General features: G+C 43.9%; 1 protein-coding gene across 8 annotated transcripts in view; it reads left to right on the top strand.

Moving 5' to 3' along the window:
• The window catches only part of AFF2 (ALF transcription elongation factor 2), a 458181-nt gene that overhangs the window by 276464 nt on the left and 158087 nt on the right, over nt 1–23630 (top strand). For all 8 annotated transcript variants that reach the window (XM_081792749.1, XM_081792747.1, XM_081792745.1 and 5 more), the window contains exon 4: nt 6668–6712. In XM_081792749.1, the coding sequence (XP_081648875.1) occupies nt 6668–6712 (45 nt within the window). The remainder of the gene's footprint in view (nt 1–6667; nt 6713–23630) is intronic.

Here is a 23630-nt window from a genome sequence, read left to right as displayed (position 1 = left end):
CGGTATCCTCTTTTACTGGAAGAGATTACGGCCCTGCACACAATTCAGCCACTAACGTTAATGGCAGTGCAGTAAGTAGGGATTTGGTGGAATCAAGAGTTAAATTTTAAATGGTTCCTGGTTGCGATGCCCCAGGACGCTAGACAGGACAGAAATGGGTATCCCACGGGCCCTGAGAAGTGGGATGCGTGGCTAGGAATCTCAAAAGGAAGGGGCCGTGGCTAGAAGGTCTATGGGTTACAGGCAGGCACTGAGAGCAGACAGGCAGGAAGGGGCAAGCAAGTTGGGCCGGAGACTGGGAGGCTGGCAAAGAGAAGTAGGAGCGTGCACCTTAAGTGTGAGCAGCACAATTAAGGAATCGAGGTGCAAAGCGTAGAGAATGTGTAAGTAGGAGGTCTGGCCCTGGAGCCCCCTGGGCCGCAGAGACCACATGGCCTAGGCGTGGGCGTGGACAGCGGCAACGGTGGCAGCGGCTGGAATGACCTCGCTGCCAGCCCAGGTGACCAGAGGAATGAGGGGCGCTTCCAGGTGGGCTCTTGGTTTCTTATGGTAATCTTTCTAGATGTGTGCCTTTTCCTTAGTTTTCTTTAAGACGATAGAAGCCCACTGCCCATTTATAGCTCACTCTTCTATAGAAACTAGTCATTACACCAAATAAATGAACAGTGAGCTAATGGCTATTCAGAGCCCAGTGAATTAAGTACTCTTCACTTGAAATTCCATCTGCCATTAGGTACTCTGAGCTGATGATGGGCCTGTCTGCATATGCATTCCGCCCTTGCCCATACCTAATGTAATCAGTGAAGAGATGTCCTCATAATGAAGCACATCGCCCACCCTTCCCACCTCCCCCTGCCCCCCGTGTCTCTCTGTTGTCTTACCCCCTCAAGTTCCATCTCCAGCCTCCTTTGCCGTCTTCAGGGAGAGCCAGCAGGTGGAGCAGCAGCCTGAGACTCCTTATACGTCGGGCCCCTCCACAGGATTTAATAATTAGTGACAAGCACAAGATGTCACGGGGACCAGTTTACAGGGTGACCAAACTGTCTCCTTAGTGGTCCCACGTCTCAAGGTGCTGACGCCTCGCCAAGGGCCTCAGCGGCAACTCGGAATAAAAGTTGGGGAGGGGGCTTACGACACACCCACTATCAGGCTAAGGTATAGCTCAGCCTCACAACACTCCGAGAAATGCACGTTTTGCTTCCCTTATATAGATAGAGAAACAGAGGCTCGGAGAAGTTCAAGTATCTTGCCCAAGTTCACGAAGCAAATTAAGTATCAGAGCTGGGATTAACATCCAAGTCGGTCCACCTTCAAAGACCGTATTCTTTCCACTCCCCTTTGGTGCCCCCAGAAAATGTAGCAAATTATCTCGTTTATTTGCTCAAATAAAAACAATGTGCTTGCGTCCTCTTCCTTTTTTAGTTCTAATTCCATGGAAGATTCTAGACAAAGGGTCATTTTTCGTACTTGGCGTGAAATGGCAAGGACATTAAATTCCTTTGATCTTCCTGTTCTACTTTTTGTTCCTTCCTTTCTTAGAGGGAATGGTGGCTATTAGCTTGTTTTGCGTGGGGTCTTTTGGCCATGTGACTCCCTTAAAAATTGGCCTGAGGCAGTATTTTAAAGTAAACTCCAACTCTTTGGACACCCAGGACTTCTGCTGTATTAGAAAGAAATTGGAAGATGAGCTGGCTGGCTGTACCATGTAACCGTTGTGAAATCTTTTTTGTTTTGATTAAAGTTGTATTACCCGAGGACTTCTGTCTGCAGCTTATGTAATATTAACTGTTTCCGTTTAATCAGAGACTCATGAATACCAACTAGAGTAGGGACAGGTTAAGGTGAGGCAGGAAGCAAGGGACTGACGGATCCTGACGTGAAATGGGTTTGCAGTTTTCCAAATTGGAGAACTGGGACTCCCTGGATGAGGTGGGGAGAGAAAGGGATCCCCAGGCACATGCAAATTAAGAACTTCTGAGGCTGCTGCCCCTTGTTTTTACAAATGACCGGCCATGGGGATTCAAAATTTTTAACAGACGGGAGACTCATTTGGTAGTACAATATCATAACCTGCCTTTTCCTTTTATTAGTAGTGCCGTGTCGCATCAATCAATCAGGGGGATAAATGTGGCAATTTGTTAATGAAAATACAAACGGAATTAGTTAGGCATCAGCCATCTCTGTCAGTCACGCATATTGTTCGGCTGGGCCGTTAGCGTGGTATTTGGTGTTACGGGAATCCAAGCATCCGCTGGCAATTAAGCTTGGGATTTTTGAGTTTTACTTTGTGAAGCCTTTGTCAAGGTGGAATACGCCCGGAATGGTGGGCTTTGATTGCCAGATATTGTGGGACGACAACCTCAGGGTGATCTTAGGGGGAAAAAAAAAGAAAAGAAAATGACCCTTCTTCTCTCGCAATCCCTTAATAATAATGCACTCAGAGGCACGCATTGAGCTCCCCCGGGTTAACCGTGTGATGATCACTATTCTTTTAATGTTTTACATTAATCTCCGTGTTTTCTATTAGTGCCAGCTACTGCTTATGTCTCTCAATGCCACAATCAGGGTATTTTTGATATGTTGTATTACCCTAATCGCCAAGAAGTATGCCCCAAACTGATTAATTCTAGAATGATTAAAACATCCTATGCAATTAATTCATTTATTGTTGCTGCAGTTAATTGAATATTTGATGATTTAAAGGCACCCTGATTATCTCCTAAGATTATGTGTTTATCACCAGGCAGATGATGCGTGCATGGTCTCTCTGTGGCCGCATGGGGTGGCAGGCGGTACCATCACGTGCAGAGAGGGCAGGCACTTGCGAGGGCTCTCAGTCAACTCGCCACCTGCCCGCCGTGAGCCTGCCTTGCCTGGCCCTCAGAGGACAGCATCGGTGCCCCACATGAGAGGGTCGTCGGGGGCCAGGCGGGAGAGCACAGGCCCCCCGATGCGGCGCTCAGCCTGCTGTCTGCTCTGGGAGGAGGGGGCGGAGAGGGGGACGTGAAGGACGCTGCGGCTCTGAGTGGCTAACTTGCACTTTGTGGACTATCTGAATACTCAAGAGTGGATTGAAAGCAAGGAGAAGGTGGCTCGGGAATTGAGCAGTTCTAATCCCGCTGTCACCACTAGTGTTAGTCTCCTTTGCCACCTGTCTGAGTGACTCCTCCAGAAGTACTGAGAGTGGGGTGTGTGTGTGTGTGTGTGTGTGTGTGTGTGCGAGAGAGAGAGAGAGAAAGAGAAGTGGGGGAGAGTGGCACTGGGCAAAATTTCGGGGCCGAGCCCCAGCCTCAGTGCAGCTGTCTTCAGTGTGCAGAGTGACCCCGGCGCGCAGCTCTGCAGGGGGCTCAGAGACTGAAGTGGCCTCAGGTGATCCCTGGCCTCCCACTCCCATGTGGAGTGAGGACTACGGCGGGGACCTCGGCGGCTGGGAGCTCCTGTCGGACATGGCTCTGTCCGCGAACCCGGTAGGTACCCCTCTCCCCGACACCTAAGCCCAACCTCCCGTTCCATGTTGTCTGTTCCCCGTGTAAATGTTTGTCTCCCCAATTTGCGTGGAGTCTGGAAGCCAGAAATTATGTTGTCTTCGGTGTCTTCAAACCCTCCCCCTTGGCACCATCCTGAGCACAGTGTGAGCTCAGTCAGGATTTGTTGTCTAAAGAAAGAAATGCGAGAGCTGATGAATAGGCGGTCGGCGGTGAATGCGATCCCATTACCCGTGTCACGACTACCTTACAATGTATGTCCCAGTGGGTTTCTAATTGTTTGTTTTGCCGTCCCATCTAGACGTTTAACTCCGAGAGAAAGAGGCCAAGTCTCATAGCTCTTTGTATCACCAACCCCCCCATGCCTAGCACTATTCTAGGCGCAGAGGAAATGCTCGCTGGTGAATTCAAAAGCACGGGCAGGGGGAAAAGCATTTGCCTCTCAGATGTAGTTGCCCGGCGGTGACAACAGCTGTGGGACAGGGCTAGACGAGTCTGCGGGACTAGGGACTCCGTGCCAGTGCTGGATTCCACTACTTTCTGAAACAGAAAAGCAATCGGCGCACTCGCTGTGGATGCATACTTCTTTCACTGCCCTTGTCTGTAGAGTCCTTCCCAATCCTGAGTGCCAGGCACCCCAAGAAGTCATTATTAGATTTGCTGCAAAGCCCCAGAGTCGACAACTCTTTCTATGTTGACACCACTTCCCCCATAAGGAAACGGATGTTTATAATACCAGGTGTGGGAATGATATGTGCAGTTGGCAAGAGTGAGTCAGGTGTTGCCTCGAAGAGACGAGAAGACTAGACTTTGTAATGAAGCAGTAAGAAGAACAACAGAAACCCTGTGAGATTCGAAAGGAGCAGTGTTATTATTCTGGTGATTTTATTTTATTCTACTTTATTGTACAGTTGGGAAAACTGGAACTCAGAGGGGCCCTACCCAAGTGGTAGAGGCCAAAACTCCCACCCAGCTCTTTATAGACCCACAGGCAAGTGTCTGTGCTGCCTGCATGTTGCTGATATTTGTTTCTCTGTAGTTTAGAAATTAATCTTATGGGGATTTTTTGGCGGGGGGTTGGGGGGTGGGGGGAAGAGAGCCAAGCCCTCTTTATGAGAGCGGGACATACATGTTGAGCCCAGATGGCACACACTAATATGATGCAACAGTGATAATGAAGCTCTAATTGTGCTATAATCATGTTGACCTTTGTCAGAGGTTATTTGTTAGAAGTTCAAGGATTGCCTTGGAAGATACAGTTGCTGGAGCACTGAGCAATGGAATGAGGTCGTATTTGCTGTTAAGATTAATCACTTGAGCTCTGGAATCCTGTAGTATGTTAGACCAGCATCACCCAGTCTGTGTTCTACAAGCACTCATTCTATGGGATGGTGGTAATCGTTGATCGGGAAACAACAATCACGAAAATTAAAAACCCAAGAATTCAATGATCAAGAAAGTTGGGAAAGTGTTGCATTAAACCAGTTAGACAGGTGTCTCAGAGCCTTTAATTTGCATGGTGGATTTGCTCGTGGGGGGGTGGATTGCAGCATTTCCCACACTTATTTGGACACGGACACTTTCATTTTGCACACCTAGTGTCTGTGGGATGGTGTCTGTGGCACTTACTGCAGTCACGGTGGTACGTTAACTCTGTGATTCCTCATATCCCCCTTCCTCCTGAGTCTACGAACTCCATGAGGGAGGCAACTGTCTCTCCTCTTACTTTTCATAAGCCTAGAGGCACAGTCCCTGGCCCTCAAAACTTTGTGTTGCGTGAATGAATGAATGAATGAATGAACCGTCCTGGGCCAACCTACCCGTGGTTCCCTGTTGGAAACCCATATCGAAGGTCCTTTAGAAAGTGTGCCTGGCCCACTTTTTCAGTCTTTCCTTCTACTGTTCTCTCTACCCGGTACTAGAATAGCATTGTTCTGAGAAGGGTAACTGAATAATTTGCGCTCCAAACTGGGACTTTGGTCAGGGCGAACGGAGACACTGGCGATAATTCCTCCAGCGTTACAGGTGTAACATCCCAGATGATGGACGGCCCCCTCATTATTGGTGACTCTTTCTCAGCCTGCCTCCCCCGGTAGGGATTTCATGCTCCTTTACTGATGGTCATAGCATGTATTTTTATAAGGTCAAGGGACACTGGAGCCATATATTTTCCATTTTCCCCAAATACGGGTGTGCTCATACTTCAGTCTTTCGGACTAACTAGGGGGCTATCACTTAACTGCCCTTGCAAGAGGTCGGGACATATAGCCTCTGTGGAAGTGCCACCTTTCCAGGGCTGACCTTTCACCTTCAAGGCAGTGAATTAAAGCGACCAGATGTTCTCCTCACCAGAACTGGAGGGAAGTGGAAGGTGACAAATGGTGAAGGTGTGAAAGAGAGAGGGATGTTGGGGGGTGGGTGGTGCTGTAACTCACACGAGTGACGTCATGCCTGGCAGGCCTTTCCCCGGGGGGGTTGTCCCGTGCCCAAGTCCCCCGTCAGGCACTGCTTTACAGCTGGTGTCTCACTTTGGTGTCGGGCTTCTTGCTTTCACTGATTATGGAGATCGGGAAGATGTCACGCTTGGAAAGACGGCTCACTGGATTCGCTTTGTATGTTTGTGAGATTCTTTCTCTCCGAGTGCCAAGGCAAGCGTGCGGTCTACACGGGAGTTTGAACCTTAGTGTTTTGGAGAAGAATTGTAGGCGTCCGGTTGGACCCCGAAATTAAAAGAGAACTTAATCATACAGGTGTTTCCTATAAGCCTCATCTTTAAAAATGTGTAATTATGAATAATATATTAAACTCTGTCAGTGGGTCAGATAGGCCTTAAAGATGGGGAAGCCGAGCCCCTTCTTTGGATAGATGAGCAAAGTAAAGCCTGGATGCACCGGGGGAGGAGAGGCCAGCGTCCCACAGAAAATCAGTGACAGAACGAGTCACCCTTTCTACAGTCTTTCTGCACCTTCCACTGTGGTCTGACTGCTTCGTGAAAGTAAAACAAAATTGGCCACTAGCAGATACTTTCTGCTTTGTACTAACTAGGGGAAAAACCCACATCGATAGCTGTATTTGCTTTCTTTACTGTTTTTCCTGCGCTGTAAAATATTGTACAATGAGCTTCTCTGAGAAGAGCTAGATCGTGCTTAAGGTTTGTTTGTTTGTTTTTTATTTTATTTTAGGTAAGCCTTCCCAGCGATCCAAGCTGTGTTGAAGAAATCTTACGGGTGAGTTTAAACCTTTATTTCTGTGCCTTTTAATAATGAAGCAATGTATCTGCTTAACTAATTACTTCACTGTTTCGGGGTGGGGGGGTGGATATCCTGATGGAGAAGTCTCATTTTCCACTTTGAAGACCCCTCTGCTCCCATCTCCTGGCTCAGTTCTCCCCTGTCACCTGTCCCCCAGCTCCAGCCAAGCTAGTCTTGTTGTCTCACCAAGCTTCTGTTTCATTCTCGTGCCTTTCTGGCTCTTTCTTTTGAGACTCCCCACCTTCTTCAGGAAACTCTCCCTGTTCAGGCAGCCTTCTCTCACTCTGGGCGTTCTGCTCTCTGGGACCTCCAGTCTCAACTTCACTGCCGCTTCCGGCTCCTTTGTGGGTGGAACATGGTTATGGGGCTTGTGACCTACGATGAGGGGGCAAGATGCCAGAGTGGGGAGTGAAGGCAGGTTGTAGGAAATGTTACTAATGGGGGGATGTGGGCATAAGGATGGCATGGAGGCAGCACAAAGTTGCAAAAGGTGGCAGTGACCCCTCCCAAAGTAGATGATTAAACCAGAGGAAACCCCAGAGCCCAGCCCGCAAACCGCGTCTCCTGTCTCTGGCTGTTAGCATCCTAAGAACTGCAGTCGTGACCGTGAGTTCCAGGGCCGGCTCTACTGTTTGTCACTCTGTGATTTGGACAGAGAACTTCATCTTTCTCAGTCTCCATTCCTCGTCTGTGAAAGAGGATAATAATACCTGCCCTGATTCCTTTATAAGCTGCCAAGTGGTATATAAGTGCTCGTTATTATGATAAATGATGATCCATGTGGCCATGAGAAAACCACGCAGGCTTTCCGCTGAGGAAAGACAACAATCCGTGTGCCGTTGAAAATTCCGCACGTCCTTTCCTCATTTTCCAAAGTGAGGATGTCACCCCCACCTCTCCCTGAGACTCCCCGTGGTAAGTGCCTTCTCGTCAGCCCGGTGGTCCAAGCCAACGCTGTGACGGTACAGCCGAAGGAGTAATAAAGAGGAGAAAGCTGTTGATCATCACGTTCACCGACCACCTGATTTCACCTGTTGTGGATATTTGCGTACTCTTTTCAGCCCAAGAGCATTGTCACTGGCTTATTAAAGACGCGAGTCCTATTACTCCCATCAGAGATGAGACTGCTCTTGAGAAATCTACGCTTGCTCCTTTCATTGGGCGGACACGGGTCAGATACGGCAAATCTTTGCCCTCCTTAGAAGAAAGGTAACACAGCAAGCAACCTCTCTTCCTTGAGTCTCTACGGCAGTCGTGCTCTGCCAGCTGAGGTCAGGGGTCTTTTCTGAACTCCCGAAGGAATGTCGGACTCATTTCAACATCGCTGCCTAGTTTGCCGCAGGTGGAATCTCTCCTTAAGAGCAGCCCGGCCCCGGTGCCTGCGTGGCCCACACGGTGCCTGAGCGAGGGGAGTGGGGTGAACGAACACCTGGCAGAGGCTGGAGGAGCCGCTTAGAGAAAACAACGGAATGTCGCTTAAACATGGAAAGAAAAGAAGCAGGTTGCCTTAATAAGCTCATAAAAGATAGCACCCTTTGAGAAAGTAACAAAAGTCCTTCTGTTCTTGAGAGAGAATCTAGGGAAACGTCTTTTTTTTTTCTGAAGGGCTATAGATTGTATAGAATTCTGTTTTTTTTTTCAACGGCACCATTAATGAGAGGGCTTTCCTTTATTGACGAATGGCATGTTTCATCACCCATGCTTAGAATAAAAATAAGCGTTTTGAAGTTCGTGTCCCAAATTTCATGACTAATTCTTCAATTTGTACAGACCACGCTATGTGGCACAACAGAGTGCTGGCTGGCCATTTTTGTTGTCGTAGGTTCGTGTTCCTGTTTGAGACACTCTGTGTCCCCTTGCTGTCCATCCGCCTCCTTCTCGGGGGGCACCTTTTTCTCTTCTCTTTCTTTCTCTTTCTCTTTCTCTTTCTCTTTCTCTTTCTCTTTCTCTTTCTCTTTCTCCTTCTCTTTCTCTTTCTCTTTCTCTTTCTCTTTCTCTTTCTCTTTCTTTCTCTTTCTCTTCCTCTTCCTCTTCCTCTTCCTCTTCCTCTTTCTCTTTCTCTTTCTCTTTCTCTTTCTCTTTCTCTCCTCCTCTCCCCGACACCCTGAGCGCTTTTCAGACAAGCTGAGCCAAGCGCAAGGTCATGTTCTCCCTCACTGAGGTCCAGCCGTGTGGATGAAGGGGACACAGGAGTAGGAAGAGCTGTTCCATCACTCTCTAGCTGTGTGGCTTTTCAATCTCTTCATGTAGTAACCGGGGGTGGGGGGGGGGGCAGGGAATTACTCACCCTCCCACCCCACCACCCACCTGCAGTGAGAGAATCTTTAAAGTGTGCACACGGTTTGCTCTCCCAACTGCCCCACCTCACTGATGCCCTCTTTTTGCCCTCTGTAGCCCGACAGACTTCTTTTATTAACCACCTAGAACACAGCTGGCCTCTCTCAGGCCCTCCATCCCCAGGCAGTGGAAATACCTTTCCCTAATGCATTTTCTTAGAGCCTCCTTTTCCAAAACGCCGTTTCAAATTCGAACCAGTTGGCTTCCTTTGCAAGTTCCTCTAACCATTTCTCTGATAATGGCCTCGGCTCTCCTTTATACCGATGACTTCCACTTCTCTTTCTTTGTGTGCCTGGCTCTATGCTGTCCTGTAGGCCACCTCCTCGGGTCTTCCAGGGCTGACTCGACCGGATGGGATGACTTTAGGTTTCCATAGCACATGACTGCCTTTGAAAGCACTTGAACCCCATTATCTTATTTTGATTATAGGAAACGTGGTGCAGTCCCTTATTATTTTGGGAAATTGAGGCCCGGAGAGGTTACAAATGATCTGTAGCAAGGGTGAAGCCAGTGTACGGCAGAAAGCAGAAATAGAACCTGGTCTTTGTTTTGCACTTCACCAAACTGTCAACTGCCCCATCACAGACCTACGGGGAGAATCTCTGGATTAAAAAAACAAAAAAACAAAAAAACTGCCCCAGATGCTGGCTGAGTTAGTTCTAGCAACTTTAAGAATATCAACAAACCAGTGTAGCTGGAGCAGGTCTCAGGAATTCATTCTCTCTTTCTACCATTGTTGAGATGTTCAAATCGCACTTCAAATAATAAAATAATAACAATAAAAACCCCTGCCACTAATACAAAATCATATCAATGTGCCACTTCTAGGCAGAGTACTTGAGCACATTAAGTCATGTAGTTTTCACAACAGTCCTGAAAGATTACATTATTAGTCACATTTTGCAGAACAGGAATGAGTAGAACCTATCCGTTCATTCTGTTCCTATTGACGTACCTGAATCCATTCTGATTTCACGAGCCCCCTGCTCCTTTGTGATTAACGTGGTGATGGCATCGGCCACCGATTCATTTCAGCTTCTGCTCGTTCCGTAAGTTGTGCAAATTCAATTATGCCAAAATAATTTTATGTAGTTTTTCAAACAGACCAGAATTCACCAGCCGACAGCACCTTTCCTCCAACCACCCTCCTCCCGCAAAACAAGCCGTATAAATTCACTTGTCTTTGCTCCTTGACAAGTATATCATTGTGTATTATAAATTTTATAAATCAGAAACGTAAAGGCAACAACCTGTGCCGCACAGCCCAGACCGCGTCCCTGCTTCCGTCAGCATGCCATTTTCTCTTTAGAATCAAGCTACCCTCGAGTCCAAACAGAAATGAAAAAGAACAATAACTCTGGCCCTGATGGTGGTGTTTTGCAGTTACAATTCATCTATCATATGAGGGACTCCTAAGCTGCTCATATGTAATAATACGGGCAGCGGTAGCGGCTTCTTTTCTGGGCTCTGCGGGGTTTGATGGGTCCTAGAGTAATCATTTCTGGAAGAGTTAAGCCGAGGAGAGCAGCATGCACTAAATGCTAGCCAAGGATGGATGTTCAATGATTATTTGTTTTGCAGTAGCGTGATTTATTTGTTCCTTGCGAGAATTTACTTAAAAATATCAACAAACTATCAATTAAGTCCTTTCTCGAGTCAAAAACGCAGATAGAGCGCTTCTCTTAGATTTGACGCTGAACAGATTGTGTTTCCTAGCAAAGTACCTTCAGTAGTGGATAATTTCATAGTCTAACATCTGTAAGGGTAATTCACTGTTTATGACGAATGCTGAATTTGCTAGCTAAGATTTAGGGAACTTGATTTGATAAACTGTATCATCTTACAGATTTCTCCCTGCCATATGGATCAGGTTGGTAAACACCGACACGGGTACCTCTTTGGATTACGGCATGATCTGTGTTTACAGCATTCTAAATTATGGCAATTCCACGTATTAGGCCTGTGTTTAAGTGTACAGTTTCAGCATGGAAAGATCTGACCAAATAATTACAGGATGATCGTGTACAGCACTTGCTAGTTTTTGCTTTGAAAGGGGAAACAAATGAAGAAGCCCATCTTAAGAATGAGAAAGAAATGGACCAGGGAGCAAAATTGGTCAATTATGTCTGAAAGGAAATTTGATTGTATTATCATAACTATGCACCATAATCAAGCACCTTTCAGTAGAATTTCTTTGATAAATTTAACCAATAATTAGGCAATTGATTTTATATCCTGTCAAATTAATGTATAAATAATGTTCAAATTGGCATCATGCAAACTACTTTCTGTATAGCTGCCTTAAATACTAATCCTTCCAGAATGTTTCAAAAGGCATCCATCCTATTCTGGTGTGGACTTTTAAAATTATAGTTTCTTGCAATAGTAATGTAGTGTTCCACCCAAGAAAGACAACAATTGCTAAATGTGATTTAGACTATAATTAATGTTAACCTCAACGGAGTCAAATAAATGAACTAACTAATGATCACACCCTCTGCTATTCTGATGACTAGCTCTTACCTAATGACATTGGGAAATATGTAAATTTGTCAGCAGGTGAAAATGCCCTTGACTGGGTAAATTATGTGGAGTATTACCTTTTCTGAAGCTAATTCAAAGCACTAATGGACTTAATGCGTAGCATGCATATGTGAGGTGAGCTCTGTGTGGGAGCAAATTCTCAAACACAAACCAACCCAGAAGAAAGATGCTAAATTTAATTATAACAACTATTACGTGAACAGTGTAGGTAAGCCATCCAGTGGGCTTCCACATGCTGCACTTAGAGCCTGTCAAGCAGTTTAAATATTTTCATGTGGAATCTGGGGGGTTGCAGCTAGTGTATGATGTGAATTTTAAATGATTATACAGACGTCATTGGGAAAATGAGTGTAACGTGAGTAACGAGGTGACTGGCCCAGGGAATCATGGGAACCTGTCAAACGTGGGACATGTCAGGGAGGAGATGATGTCAAATGCCAGTAACTTAGCAACTCAGCATTTAGCTGTCCGGGGAGTGAGGAGCCCCTTTCAAATAACCGAATCAATATAGGAGTCCCTGTATATGTTAGGTTTGCTATAAAAATCAGTCTGTTTTCTGACAACCTGTTTCTTTTTGTGAATATGGTGATTTATTATTTTCTAGTGAATTGAATGAAAGCAGGTGAGAATTTAAGCCACGTGTAGAATTTACACCTGCTTTCTGTATCTTGGACGTACACAGAAGGTAATGAAACAGTGTATTGCTTTGCCAAAAAGCAGTCTAGGCTTATCTGAAAGAAGTAATAGCTTCCAACTGTTGTTTGAGAACCAGCCTTATTGTCCCGGCTGCGCTAGTCAGATCAGGCTGGCAAAAAAAAAAAAAAAAAAAAAAGGCAGGCCGGGAGGTTAGCCATTGCATTTGCATCTGTGTAGAGGTACAACCAGTGTCTCTGGAAAATACGTTGAGAATGTAGTTTTGGAGCCTCTTCGAATCAATTTGGGGGACACCTTCCAGTTTGGGAGCGAAAGAGTAGAGCAAGGCTTGCACCTCCTCCTGTTAAGCACCAACGGCACTGTGGACAATGAGAAAAAGAAATGTACACTCAATAACAAGACCTACATAAGCCTAAGTCACAACTTATTTTGTGAAGGTAAAACAGGGAAGAATCCAAAGGATGGTTCCCATGGTCATGAACCTGGAGCATAGCTGATGAAGCACCACCTTTTAGGATAAATAGCACACCATCAAAAGCAAAACCAATGTGGGAATGATGGGGATGGGTGTGAAGGTTTGTAACGGAAGCTCCCGTGGACCAAGTCTGGAACATACCTATCTTGAAAAGTGGGAAAGGCAGGCTTGAATGAGAAGTTACATAACCAATACACGTTGGTGGGAAGCACTTTGTTGCTGAAGCAAGTCAGAGGAGTGAGATGCTGCTTTGTGAGCGGGCTGTAGGCCTGATGTCTCTCGATAAGACAGAAGTAAAGGCCAAAGCACCTGATCACACACACTGGGACTGAGAGGAGAATCCCTGCTAGTCTGGGATTGAGCCATAGGCCTCATTGCCCCCAAAACATCCTGCAAACAACTGGTCCAAGAACTCTTCTCACCAAAAAAAATTAGTAATAATAAAAAAAAGGAACCACCATATGCAAAAATACCAAAAAAAAAAAAAAAAAAAAAAGAAGAGAAAAATGAACAAAATAATGTTGCTAGGGAACAAATTAAAACTATGACCAACACAGTGGCGTGAATTGTTAAAAAATGAAGATATTTTATCTAAAAAAAAAAAAAAAAAAAAAAAAGTCCAAGCAGTGACACAAGAGCTTAAAGATGCTGTTTTAAAAGTAGATAAATCAAGAGCTGCAAAGGAATGAATTATAGACAGAAAATTATTACAATTAGCACATTTAAGTTCTGGGGTTTTTTTCTGAAATAAAGGAGTAACAGCGATAGATGATTAGTTAGTTAACTTCACCAAGAAAAAGGAAAAAAACCCCACAAATATGTAAAGGAAGGAAAAATAAAGAGTGATAACTTTTCAGATACAGAGAAAATTAAAATAATTGTTAGTGGCAATTTACTAACCTCTGTGAAAGTAAATATAAGCATCTAGATGAGATGGACAATTTTTCTACTGAAATATAATTGACTGAAACTGCCTCCAGAAGAGAGAGAATCTAAATAGTATTATCACCATCAATGAAATGAAGATGAGTCTCACTCATTAATAAAATCATCAGTCCCAGACAAGGTTTCACAGGAAAATTAATCCAAACCACGAAGGAACAATATAACTCAATGGTTTCAGAACATAGAAAGAAAATATTGCCAAGTATTTTTTCAAATTTTTTTAATGTTTTTATTTATTTTTGAGACAGAGAGACAGAGCATGAGCAGGGGAGGGGAAGAGAGAGAGGGAGACACAGAATCCGAAGCGGGCTCCGGGCTCCGAGCTGTCGGCACAGAGCCCGATGCGGGGCTCGAACTCAAGGAGTGTGAGATCATGACCTGAGCTGAAGTCGGACGCTTAACCGACTGAGCCACCCAGGTGCCCCTGCAAAGTATTTTTTTTTAGAAAAGCCAAGCTAGCACATAATATTGATGCCAAAATCTGGCAAAAACAGCATACAGAAAAGAAAATTACAGAATAACATCACTTGTGAATATTGATGCAGATTTCCTCAATGAAATATGAATGGAATCAGATGGAACTTTAAAGGATGTGCACCATGACCAGGTAGCTTTTTTTCCAGGAAAGTAAAGCTGGTTCAATATTAAGAAATCCATGAATGCAATGCTAAACAATACTTGACAAAACACTTACACTAGATAAAATAGAAATAGGTGGAAACATCCTTAATGTGATAAAAATATAACCATCTCAACCCAAAAGCTAGTGTAACGTTTCACATAGAAGCTCTAAAAGCATTCTCATTGTAGTTGAGAAAAAAGACTAAATGTTCTTTATCACCATTATTATTTAATATTGTCCTGGAGGTTAGCCAAGGCAATTAAACAAGCTAAAGAAATAAGAGGCATTAAAATAGGAGAGAATGTGTAGCATGACTATTATTTTTAGGTTATATATATATTGTTTTCCTGAAATCCCCAAAAGAATTAACCAAAAGCACTATTACAGACAATGTAACAATTCAGCAATATTTCAGTGTGCAAAATAAATATATAGAAACAGTCTTTACATGTAAGCAACCAACTGTAAGATATAATGGGCCAACAGACTCCATTTATATCTTGTGAATTCATTTAACAAGAAATGTGCCAGAAGCTATATGAATACACTAAGTCACTATGAGAGACACCAAAGAACATTTAAAGAAATGGAAAGGCATATTCTTCTTGGGTTCGAAGACGATATCACAAACATTTCTATTCTCCTCAAGTTAATCTTGGCTTCTGACCCCACACCACACAACAATGTGGTTTCCGGATGCATTAAAGGTTAAAAACAAAACCAGAAAATGCTTGAAGTAAATGTGGGAGAATTTGATAATTTTTTATTTCCAGCCCAGGTCTCCTGATGAGCCAGCCCATGCTGGTTGGAGGTAGTCAAGGGAACATTGAGAGGTTTGAGGAGATTGGAGAAGGTTTGAAATGGTCACGGAAAGGGAGAGAGGGGGCTACCCAAGGGATGCTATTAGTAAGATTATGAGATAGTGTCAAGGTTCCAATCTGTAGATTGTGTAAATTTCTCCAGCAGTGCTTACTTAGCTCGTTACCCAGAGACCACTGACCGATGGGTCAAGGGCAGTCTGGAGGCCCCAGAGGTGAAATAAATTGTCCCAAAGCACATAATCGTACAGCCACCAAGAGGATGAAACAGGATTGGAACTCAGGTTGACCTGGATTGAATGTAGACACTAATAACAATGTCAAATGCTCACACAGCAGTTGTTTGTACCTAGCCCTTTTCTAAGGATTTTACATATAGTAAGTCATGTAATCACCCTGCTGATGCCAGGAAGCAAGTGCTGTTAGCATCCCCACCGATACAGATAATGAAATGGAAGAACTTTGAGCTTGAGTGACTTTCCAAGTTCAACAGTTAGCCAGTGGCAGAAGCAAGATCTCAACCCGGGCAGCCTGGCTTCAGAGTCCATGCTGTTAACCATTATGCATTCTGTCTTTCACCATGAGGATACAGGGCTGAAGAAAGAGGTTTTAAGTTATCACTACAGGCCTCAGCTCCTAACCCAGCAGAGAGTGATGAGGCTAGGCGAGATTGCTAATAATACCATGTGTCAGAATCAAGAAATCAAGCCTACCGGATGGACCAGATCCAAAAAAACGAAGTTTCATGGTGGCATATCAATATGGTAATGCACTCGAGTCCACCAATGTTTAGATAAGAAAAAGCTTAGCAGTAACATGTATTACTGCTCAAAAATGGTCTTGTGCAAGTATCTAGAGCAGGGTTCGGCAAACTTTTCCTGTGAAGGGTGAGATTGTAAGTATATTTGGCTTTTTAGGCCTTTTGGTCTCTGTCTCAATGGCTCAACTCTGTTGTTCTAGCATGTCCATAGACAGTGTGTAAAAATAATGCTTGTGACTGTGTTCTAATAAAACTTTATTTACAAAAACAGGCAGTGGAGCAGAATTAGCCTGTGAGAGCTAATTTGCCAAACCCTGATCTAGAACTCCTAGAACTAAGAAAGGGATAGATCTGCTCTGCTCAGTTCTACTTAGACCACACTTGGCATGTGGTATGGATTTCTGGCTAGCACATTTTTTTGAAAAATTACATTCAGTAAAATTTACCTTGTTTTTTGTTGCATTCCTATGAATTTTAACGAATGTATAGATTCCTGTAACCACCACCTTTAATGGAATACAAAACAATTCCAATTTTCCAAAGAATTCCTTTATATTCCCCTTCTGCAGTGGCTCTCCTCCCTACCCTCACCCCCTAGCAACCACTGATCTGTTGTCTGTCCCTACATCGTGTTGCCTTTCCCAGAACACCATATATAAACAGAATCATATAGTATGTAATCTTGCCATAGTGATTCTCTCACTCAGCATATGCCTTTGAAATTCATTCAGGTTGTTGTGTTTAGAAATCATTCATTCCTTTCTATTCCTGAGTAATATTCCGTTACATGGATCCTTCACAATTTGTTTATCCATTCATCCATTAAAGAACATTTGGGTTGTTTCTAGCTCTTTGATGATTATAAATAATGTTGCTGTTAATAATCATGTACAGATTTTTGTGTGATCGTATGTCTTTATTTGTCTTGGATAAGTACCTAGGAGTTGGGTTGCTGTGGGTCAAGTGTATGTTTAACTTTAAAAAGGGCTGAATTGTTTTCCAGAGTGGTGTACTATTTTGCATTCACACCAGCAATTTTTTTATTTAAGCCTTTTTAATAAGTATGTAATGGCATGGGTGCCTGGATAGCTCAGTCGGTTAAGCGTCTGACTTCAGCTCGGGTCATGATCTTGCAGTCCATGAGGTCAAGCCCCACGTCTGGCTCTGTGCTGACAGTTCAGATCCTGGAACCTGCTTTGGATTCTGTGTCTCCCTCTCTGCCCCTTCTCCACTCGTGCTCTGTCTCTCTGTCTCTCTCTCTCTCTCTCTCTCTCTCTCAAAAGTAAATTATAAAAAAACATTAAAAAATGAAAACAATAAGTATGTAGTGGTATATCATTGTGGTTTTAAACTGCATTTCCCAAATGACTGATGATGTTGAGCATCTTTTCATGTGCTTATTTTCATTTTTCTCTGTCTTCTTTGATGAATTGTCCACTCAAATATGTTGCCCATTTTAAAAATCAGATTGTGACCTTATTGTTGAATTTTCAAGGTTCTGTATATGCATTGGATATAAGTTTTTGGTCAGATACGTGCTTTACAAATATTTTCTTCCAGACTGTGGGTGGTCTTTTCATTTCCTTGATGGTGTCCTTCTAAGAGCAAAAGTTCTTAATTTGCTGACGTCAAATATATCAGTTTTTTTCTCTTAGGGATTATGATTTTGGTGTTGAGTCTAAGAACTTGTTGACTAACCCAGGATCATCAACATTTTCTCCCGTGTTTTGTTCTAAGAATTTTAGAGTTTTATGCTTTATATTTAGGTCTTTGATCTGCTTTGAATTAATTTTGGTATGTGTTGTGAGGTGTAGGTTGAAGCTTATGGCTCATTGTGCTCCAGCACCATTTGTTGAAGACTATCTTTCTCTATTGGATTGACTTCGCATTTTTGTAAAAAGTAGATTGACCTTATTTATGTGGTTCTATTTCTGTATTCTTTAGTCTTTTCCATTGGTCCATGTCCCTGGCCTTTACCCCAAACCATAATGTCTTGATTACGGTAGCTTTATAGCAAGTCTTAAAATTAGGATAATGCGAATCTTCCAACTTTGTTCTTTTTCTAAAATGATTTCGCTATTCTACTTTCCTTTTCTTTCCACATGAATTTACAGAGAATCCTGCTTGAGTGCTAGTTAGGGTGCGTTGTATCTATATAGTTGAATTTACCTTGGGGCATCTTTTCAGTCACGAACACGGTGTTCCAATACATTTATTTAGCTTGGCCACCCCATTTTTAGAGGGACGTTGATAATCTGTCATTCCATTTTGGGAAAGCACGCTACGGGGGAAATCCAAACCCCTAGAAAAACTACATGAACAAAGCCATTCATTACAACATCATTTGCAATAACAAAGAATGCTGCTATGTGTCCAACCGTAGATGGATAGTTAAGCAAATTCTGATTTCTACACTCAGAAAAATAACCAGTCATTAAAAAAGATGGCTTTGAGGATGATGCAGCGATATGGGGGGAAAAAATCAAAACCTTACAAAATACTGTTAAGCGAAATAACTAGACTGTAACATTTTATGTACTTAGTTTTTATAGCTATGTAAAGATATGAATAAAAAGAAACTAAAGGAAAATACGCTGAAATAATAAGTTTATTTTGTTAGAGTGACAGGATTATGGGTGAGGGTTTTTTTTTTTCCTTTTCTAACTTCTGTCAATCTCTAAAATTTATGTGTGTTCCATAACAAATCTTAAGAGGTACGCTGCTGAACTGAAATGCATTTAGCAAAGGGTAGGCAGAATAGTGAGTGCATTCAGAATCAGAATGGCCGAAGAGCCAGGCTAACCGAAAGAAGATTGACCTAGAAGAGGAAACAGGCCACAGATGCCTGAGGGACTTCCAGTGTGGGAGCGAGGCTCAAGGGTGGATTTAGGCGAGGAGGCCTCAAATGGTGGAACACAACCCCTGAGGGGCAGTTCTAAAGGGATAAGTATCTGAGCAGTAAAAGGAAGAACGTTCTAGGGAGACATCATGGTTAAGGGAGTAGAGCTTGGCTCTTCTCCCCTGCGGAGCATTCTTGGGTAACTTAGCCATTCTGGATCTCATTTACAAAACTGGGATGATACTGTGTAATTTTCAGGATTAGTGGGAGGATTGAATGGGCCGGGGTGTGCTAAGGCCCTAGAACCGTGCTTGGAACACTGGGTAAATGTTAGGTCCTTCTTCTCTCCCCTGTCCTAATTGGTGGATTTGTCTGAGGATGAAAGGAAGTGCGGGTTCTGTTGCCAGAGGCATTCAAGCAGAGGTGCAGTGCTTCCCCAGCACCTAGAGGAGAAACTCCCATATCCTTATCTTGGCGGTCATGGCCCTTCCGGTAGGTCATCGCTCGTGCCTACCTTGCCTGTCGCCGCTTTTCCTCCATTCTCCACAGACGTCCTTTCCCCTAGGATCGCTCTTCTCTGAAGCCCTAACTGTCCAAATGAAATGAATCTCTCCCTCCTTCCTCTGGGTCCCCTCACCACCTTTTCTGCATCTGCACTTGTCACTTGTGCCTCTCGTGGCATAACGTGAGGCTCCTTAGATCAGAGGCTGTGTCCCATTGGCCTAGCCCAGAAGCCCCTCCACTCCCACATGTTCATGAAGGTGACGAGTGTGGGTGGATAATAAAGTGCATAGAGGTAGGTGTTTGTCGTGTGACTTCAGTTTGTAGAGGAACGGTTAAAGAAAATGGTCTCACAGTATCATGCCCACCCTTGGTAAAGTAATAATATGTTTTCCGTGAAGTTAATAAGCAGATAATAGTGTTTGGTAAGTAGAATAGTTATATGAATATTAGGCATTGTAGTGACTGCATTTCTTATTTCTTCAAATAATGTATTTAGCATTACTTTTTGTGCTAGGTTTTTCCATTGCCAAGTATTACTTAATACCTTTGCTCTAACCCATTTTTAATATTGCTCCTCAAAGTCCCATAAGGTTGGCATTACCGCTTTAAGCAAGGCATCGATGAAAAGCAAAGGTGGAGGCCCCATATGCTACTATAATCTGAGAGAGCTGATCCGAATCTCTTAAATAACGTTAAAGGGGCTGATTTGATACCATTCACTGTGTTTATTATCATCGTGGTCACAAGAAAGATGCCTCCATGACACGTGCCTTTTTTCCTCCAGAGGGAGTTTTCTAGACTTTGTTTTATGGCTGAAAACCGGTATGTTGCTTCCATTAGACACTCAGCCTCACGGCAAAGATTGTGTCAAAATGGCGCACTTCCCCCAAATCTTCCATTCCTGGGATGATCATGCTAACACAAGCCAACTCATCCAGCTCTCCCCTGGCAACATGTTTATTAGAATTTGCCAGATCACAGAATACAGGTCAAAGGCCCATCTAAAGCTATGGCAGATAAAAGCATCCCGGCTACCTGGGCCTCTGGTAGTTTTCTCTTCAGTCCCTTGCAGCTTCTTGGAACCTGTTAAGGGCTGGAGAAAACCCGAGGAGCTTGTCCGCCCTCAAATCTTGCAGCCTCTTTCCTGTTCTTTTTTTTTTTTTTTTTTTTTTTAATTTTTTTTTTTTCAACGTTTTTTATTTATTTTTGGGACAGAGAGAGACATAGCATGAACGGGGGAGGGGCAGAGAGAGAGGGAGACACAGAATCGGAAACAGGCTCCAGGCTCCGAGCCATCAGCCCAGAGCCTGACGCGGGGCTCGAACTCACGGACCGCGAGATCGTGACCTGGCTGAAGTCGGACGCTTAACTGACTGCTCCACCCAGGCGCCCCTCTTTCCTGTTCTTTAGCCCAAGAGCTGCTAGCACAGCCTCACACACCTAGCACTTTTGATACCAAAGTCAATGGTGGTCCGTGTCACTTAGCAAAGACCACAGAGCCCCTTGACTAGTCTCTGAACCATTATGGGCTTTGGGTTTTCCACCTGTAAAATCAAAGTGTTGACGATTTTGCTCTGCCCGGTACACAGTAGCCACATGTGGCTGGTTACTGAAGTTTAAATTAGTTAAATTATAATAGAAGTTCACATCCTCAGTCCATTAGGTGCATGAGGGTTACATGAGACCCTGGAAGGGCCCTTTCCAGAAAAATGATACTATAAAAACCCTGCACCTGATTTGTATTCACCCTTCCCTCTCTTTCACTCCCTCTTTCCTGCCCTCTTCAGCTTTTTCAGAAGATCCATTACTTCGTACAGGAGGTGGCTGCCTACACCTTGATCTAATACAATTCCAGGGACCCTAGATCCAGATGATTAACCTTAAAGTGGCCTAAGTCCTGTGAAAAGACATTCGTTGAATTCTGTGTTAGTGACAAGGCTTACTTTCTTGTCTATGCCATCCAGGCTGTGTGATGCGCACATGACAATGAATTGGGAAACTAGCATGAGCGAGGGCAGTGGTTTCAAAACACTTATAAAGTAGCTCCTAAAACCACTGAGATATGGTTGGCCTGCAGAAAGGGGACAACGTCTGGTTCCTGCTGCATGTTCGACAATGTTCCCGTTGAGAGAGACCATCCTGATGGAGCACAGTGGTGGCCAAAGCCCAGAGTGCAAAGCCACCACCTGGACAGAGGTCCTTCACCCGCCATGTGCTGGCTGTGTGACTTTGTGCCAGAGGTTGCTCTTGTGTGAGATGCGGCTTATCTGATCTGTGAAATGAGAACAATGGGAATGATTTCCCTGGACCCTTGAGCGGACAAGACACGGTGACATAAATGAAACATTGAAATATCCAGAGAATTCTCACCACTAAATCCTCGCAAACTTCTATTGGATTTAATGGTGACTCTTATTTTTTTTAACGTTTATTCATTTTTGAGAGACAGAGAGAGACAGAGCGCAAGCGTGGGTGGGTCAGAGAGAGAGGGAAACAGGCTCCAGGCTCCGAGCTGTCAGCACAGAGCCCAACGCGGGGCTTGAACTCACAAACTGCAAGATCATGACCTGACCCGAAGTCGGACGCTTAAACCGACCGAGCCACCCAGGCGCCCCTGGCTGAATTGTCATTCAGCAATTCCAAGTATTCTCAAAGTGTGACTTTGAAGTCTGTGTTTCAACCCCTCACACACTCTAGTCTGGTTCAGCTGAGGAGTTTAAATTGCCCCTGCGATGGTTTTCCTAATTATTAAATATATGAGCTCCTTTCACATCTTTAATACAGGACATTTTTTTTCTTTTTTGTTTTTGACCACTGCATGGTTCATAAGGCACTTTGCAGCTTTTCAAATTGTTACATGTGTTTAATTAGCCTAGAGACCCTGCCACGTTGATTTCTGTCAGCTGCATAACAGTCTCTGTGGGTAGCTTGCAAATCCCTGTCTGGGATTGTTTTTAATGATTTTGCACATTTCTTTTCTTTTTGAAAGCAAATGAAGGACAGACTAGATGAGCAGGAGTCAGTGGCGGGATGGCTGTGGCGGGAGGAGGGCGGTGCTTGGGTGCTGTTGTGCTGGGGAGAAGCATGTGACTGGAGCCCAGTAGAAAATCACTGGTTGACAACTGGCGTTCGGACAGGAGTTGATTACACACCACGATCTGAAGCCCAGGCCTGAGACAGGCAGGTTTGTGAGGGAGCGTCCTTCATGTGCATTTATTTACCACAAGCTCAATGTAACATTTGCTCACTAGAACCTTTCCAGCAAAGGGTTTGACATTATTGTCTTTGGATCTTCTCTATGGTACTTGCCAAAATTTATAGCAAGGAGGAAATGTATTGATCTGGTTACCCCAAGAGATGGTATAGGCTGAAACGGATAGAGTTAAAGAGGATTTAGAGACATCCATGGGCAGTGGACTCTTACAAGATCATTGAACAAAGCTTGGCAGGGCTGGGGGGAGTTGGATGGGGTCCCTTTCTCATGGTGTGCCTCAAAGATGCCAACAGGAAACTCTTAATGAAAAGACACTTTGATAATAGACTGTAACTGTGATTGCCACCTTTTTATTTAAAAAAAACAAACAAACAAACAAAAAAAAACACCAAAACATGACTAGGTGATGAAATGCAAGAATCAGATTGGATTTCTGTGTAGCAAATACTTAGTATATAGTATCTCTGTGTTCTGATTTCCAAAGAGGTATCACATGTCAGTAGCTACTTCTAGCTTATGCTGTGTGGCAAGTAGCTGTTTTCACCAAGGCAGAGAAGGACCAGCCTTCCTGATTTTCACCCAGGACTGAAGCTTTATAGCATGCCTCTGGGGCAAGGTTTTATGTCCACACTGCCTGGCCCCTCGAGTGTTCTTACTGAGTTTAGAATGTTCTCTTTCTCCATTAGCCAGACATCCCTTTAGAAAAAGATACGGCCCTCACTTGTGCTGCTTCTTTGCCACTCTTAATATGGAATAAAGAAGCTATTTACTTCCCATTATTTGAAGTAATTGCAGAAAGAAACTAATCTGGAGAGAGGAGTGACTGTCCAGGCAGTGAAGAAGACGCAGCCTGTTAGGGGCTTGGAATATTCTGAGGGGGATTTCTGAATCAATTTCACTGAGGCGTGGTTTTGATGTTGTTAAATTCAGGCTACTGCAGAGTTTGATGCCTCTGTTGGCTTATTTTTATTTTTATTGGGGAGAGTGTGTTGATGGGGTAGGAGGGCCTGGTGTACCATAGCTAGACCAACACCTTATGATCAATTTGTTAGTTAATTTCATGTGAATGGGGCAAATCAGTTCTCTTTCATCCCCCCTGGCGCTGTGATTCTGTGAGTCTAAGATGGAAATAGCTGTTTCAGAGGAAAGACAATTCCATGCAAATCATATTGGCTGGAGTTT

The sequence above is a fragment of the Panthera onca genome, chromosome X (genome assembly GCF_046562875.1).
Source record: "Panthera onca isolate mPanOnc1 chromosome X, mPanOnc1 haplotype 2, whole genome shotgun sequence".
NCBI lineage: Eukaryota > Metazoa > Chordata > Mammalia > Carnivora > Felidae > Panthera > Panthera onca.
The sequence above is the reverse complement of the archived record's forward strand: the minus strand, read 5'-3'. Positions and strand labels throughout refer to the sequence as shown.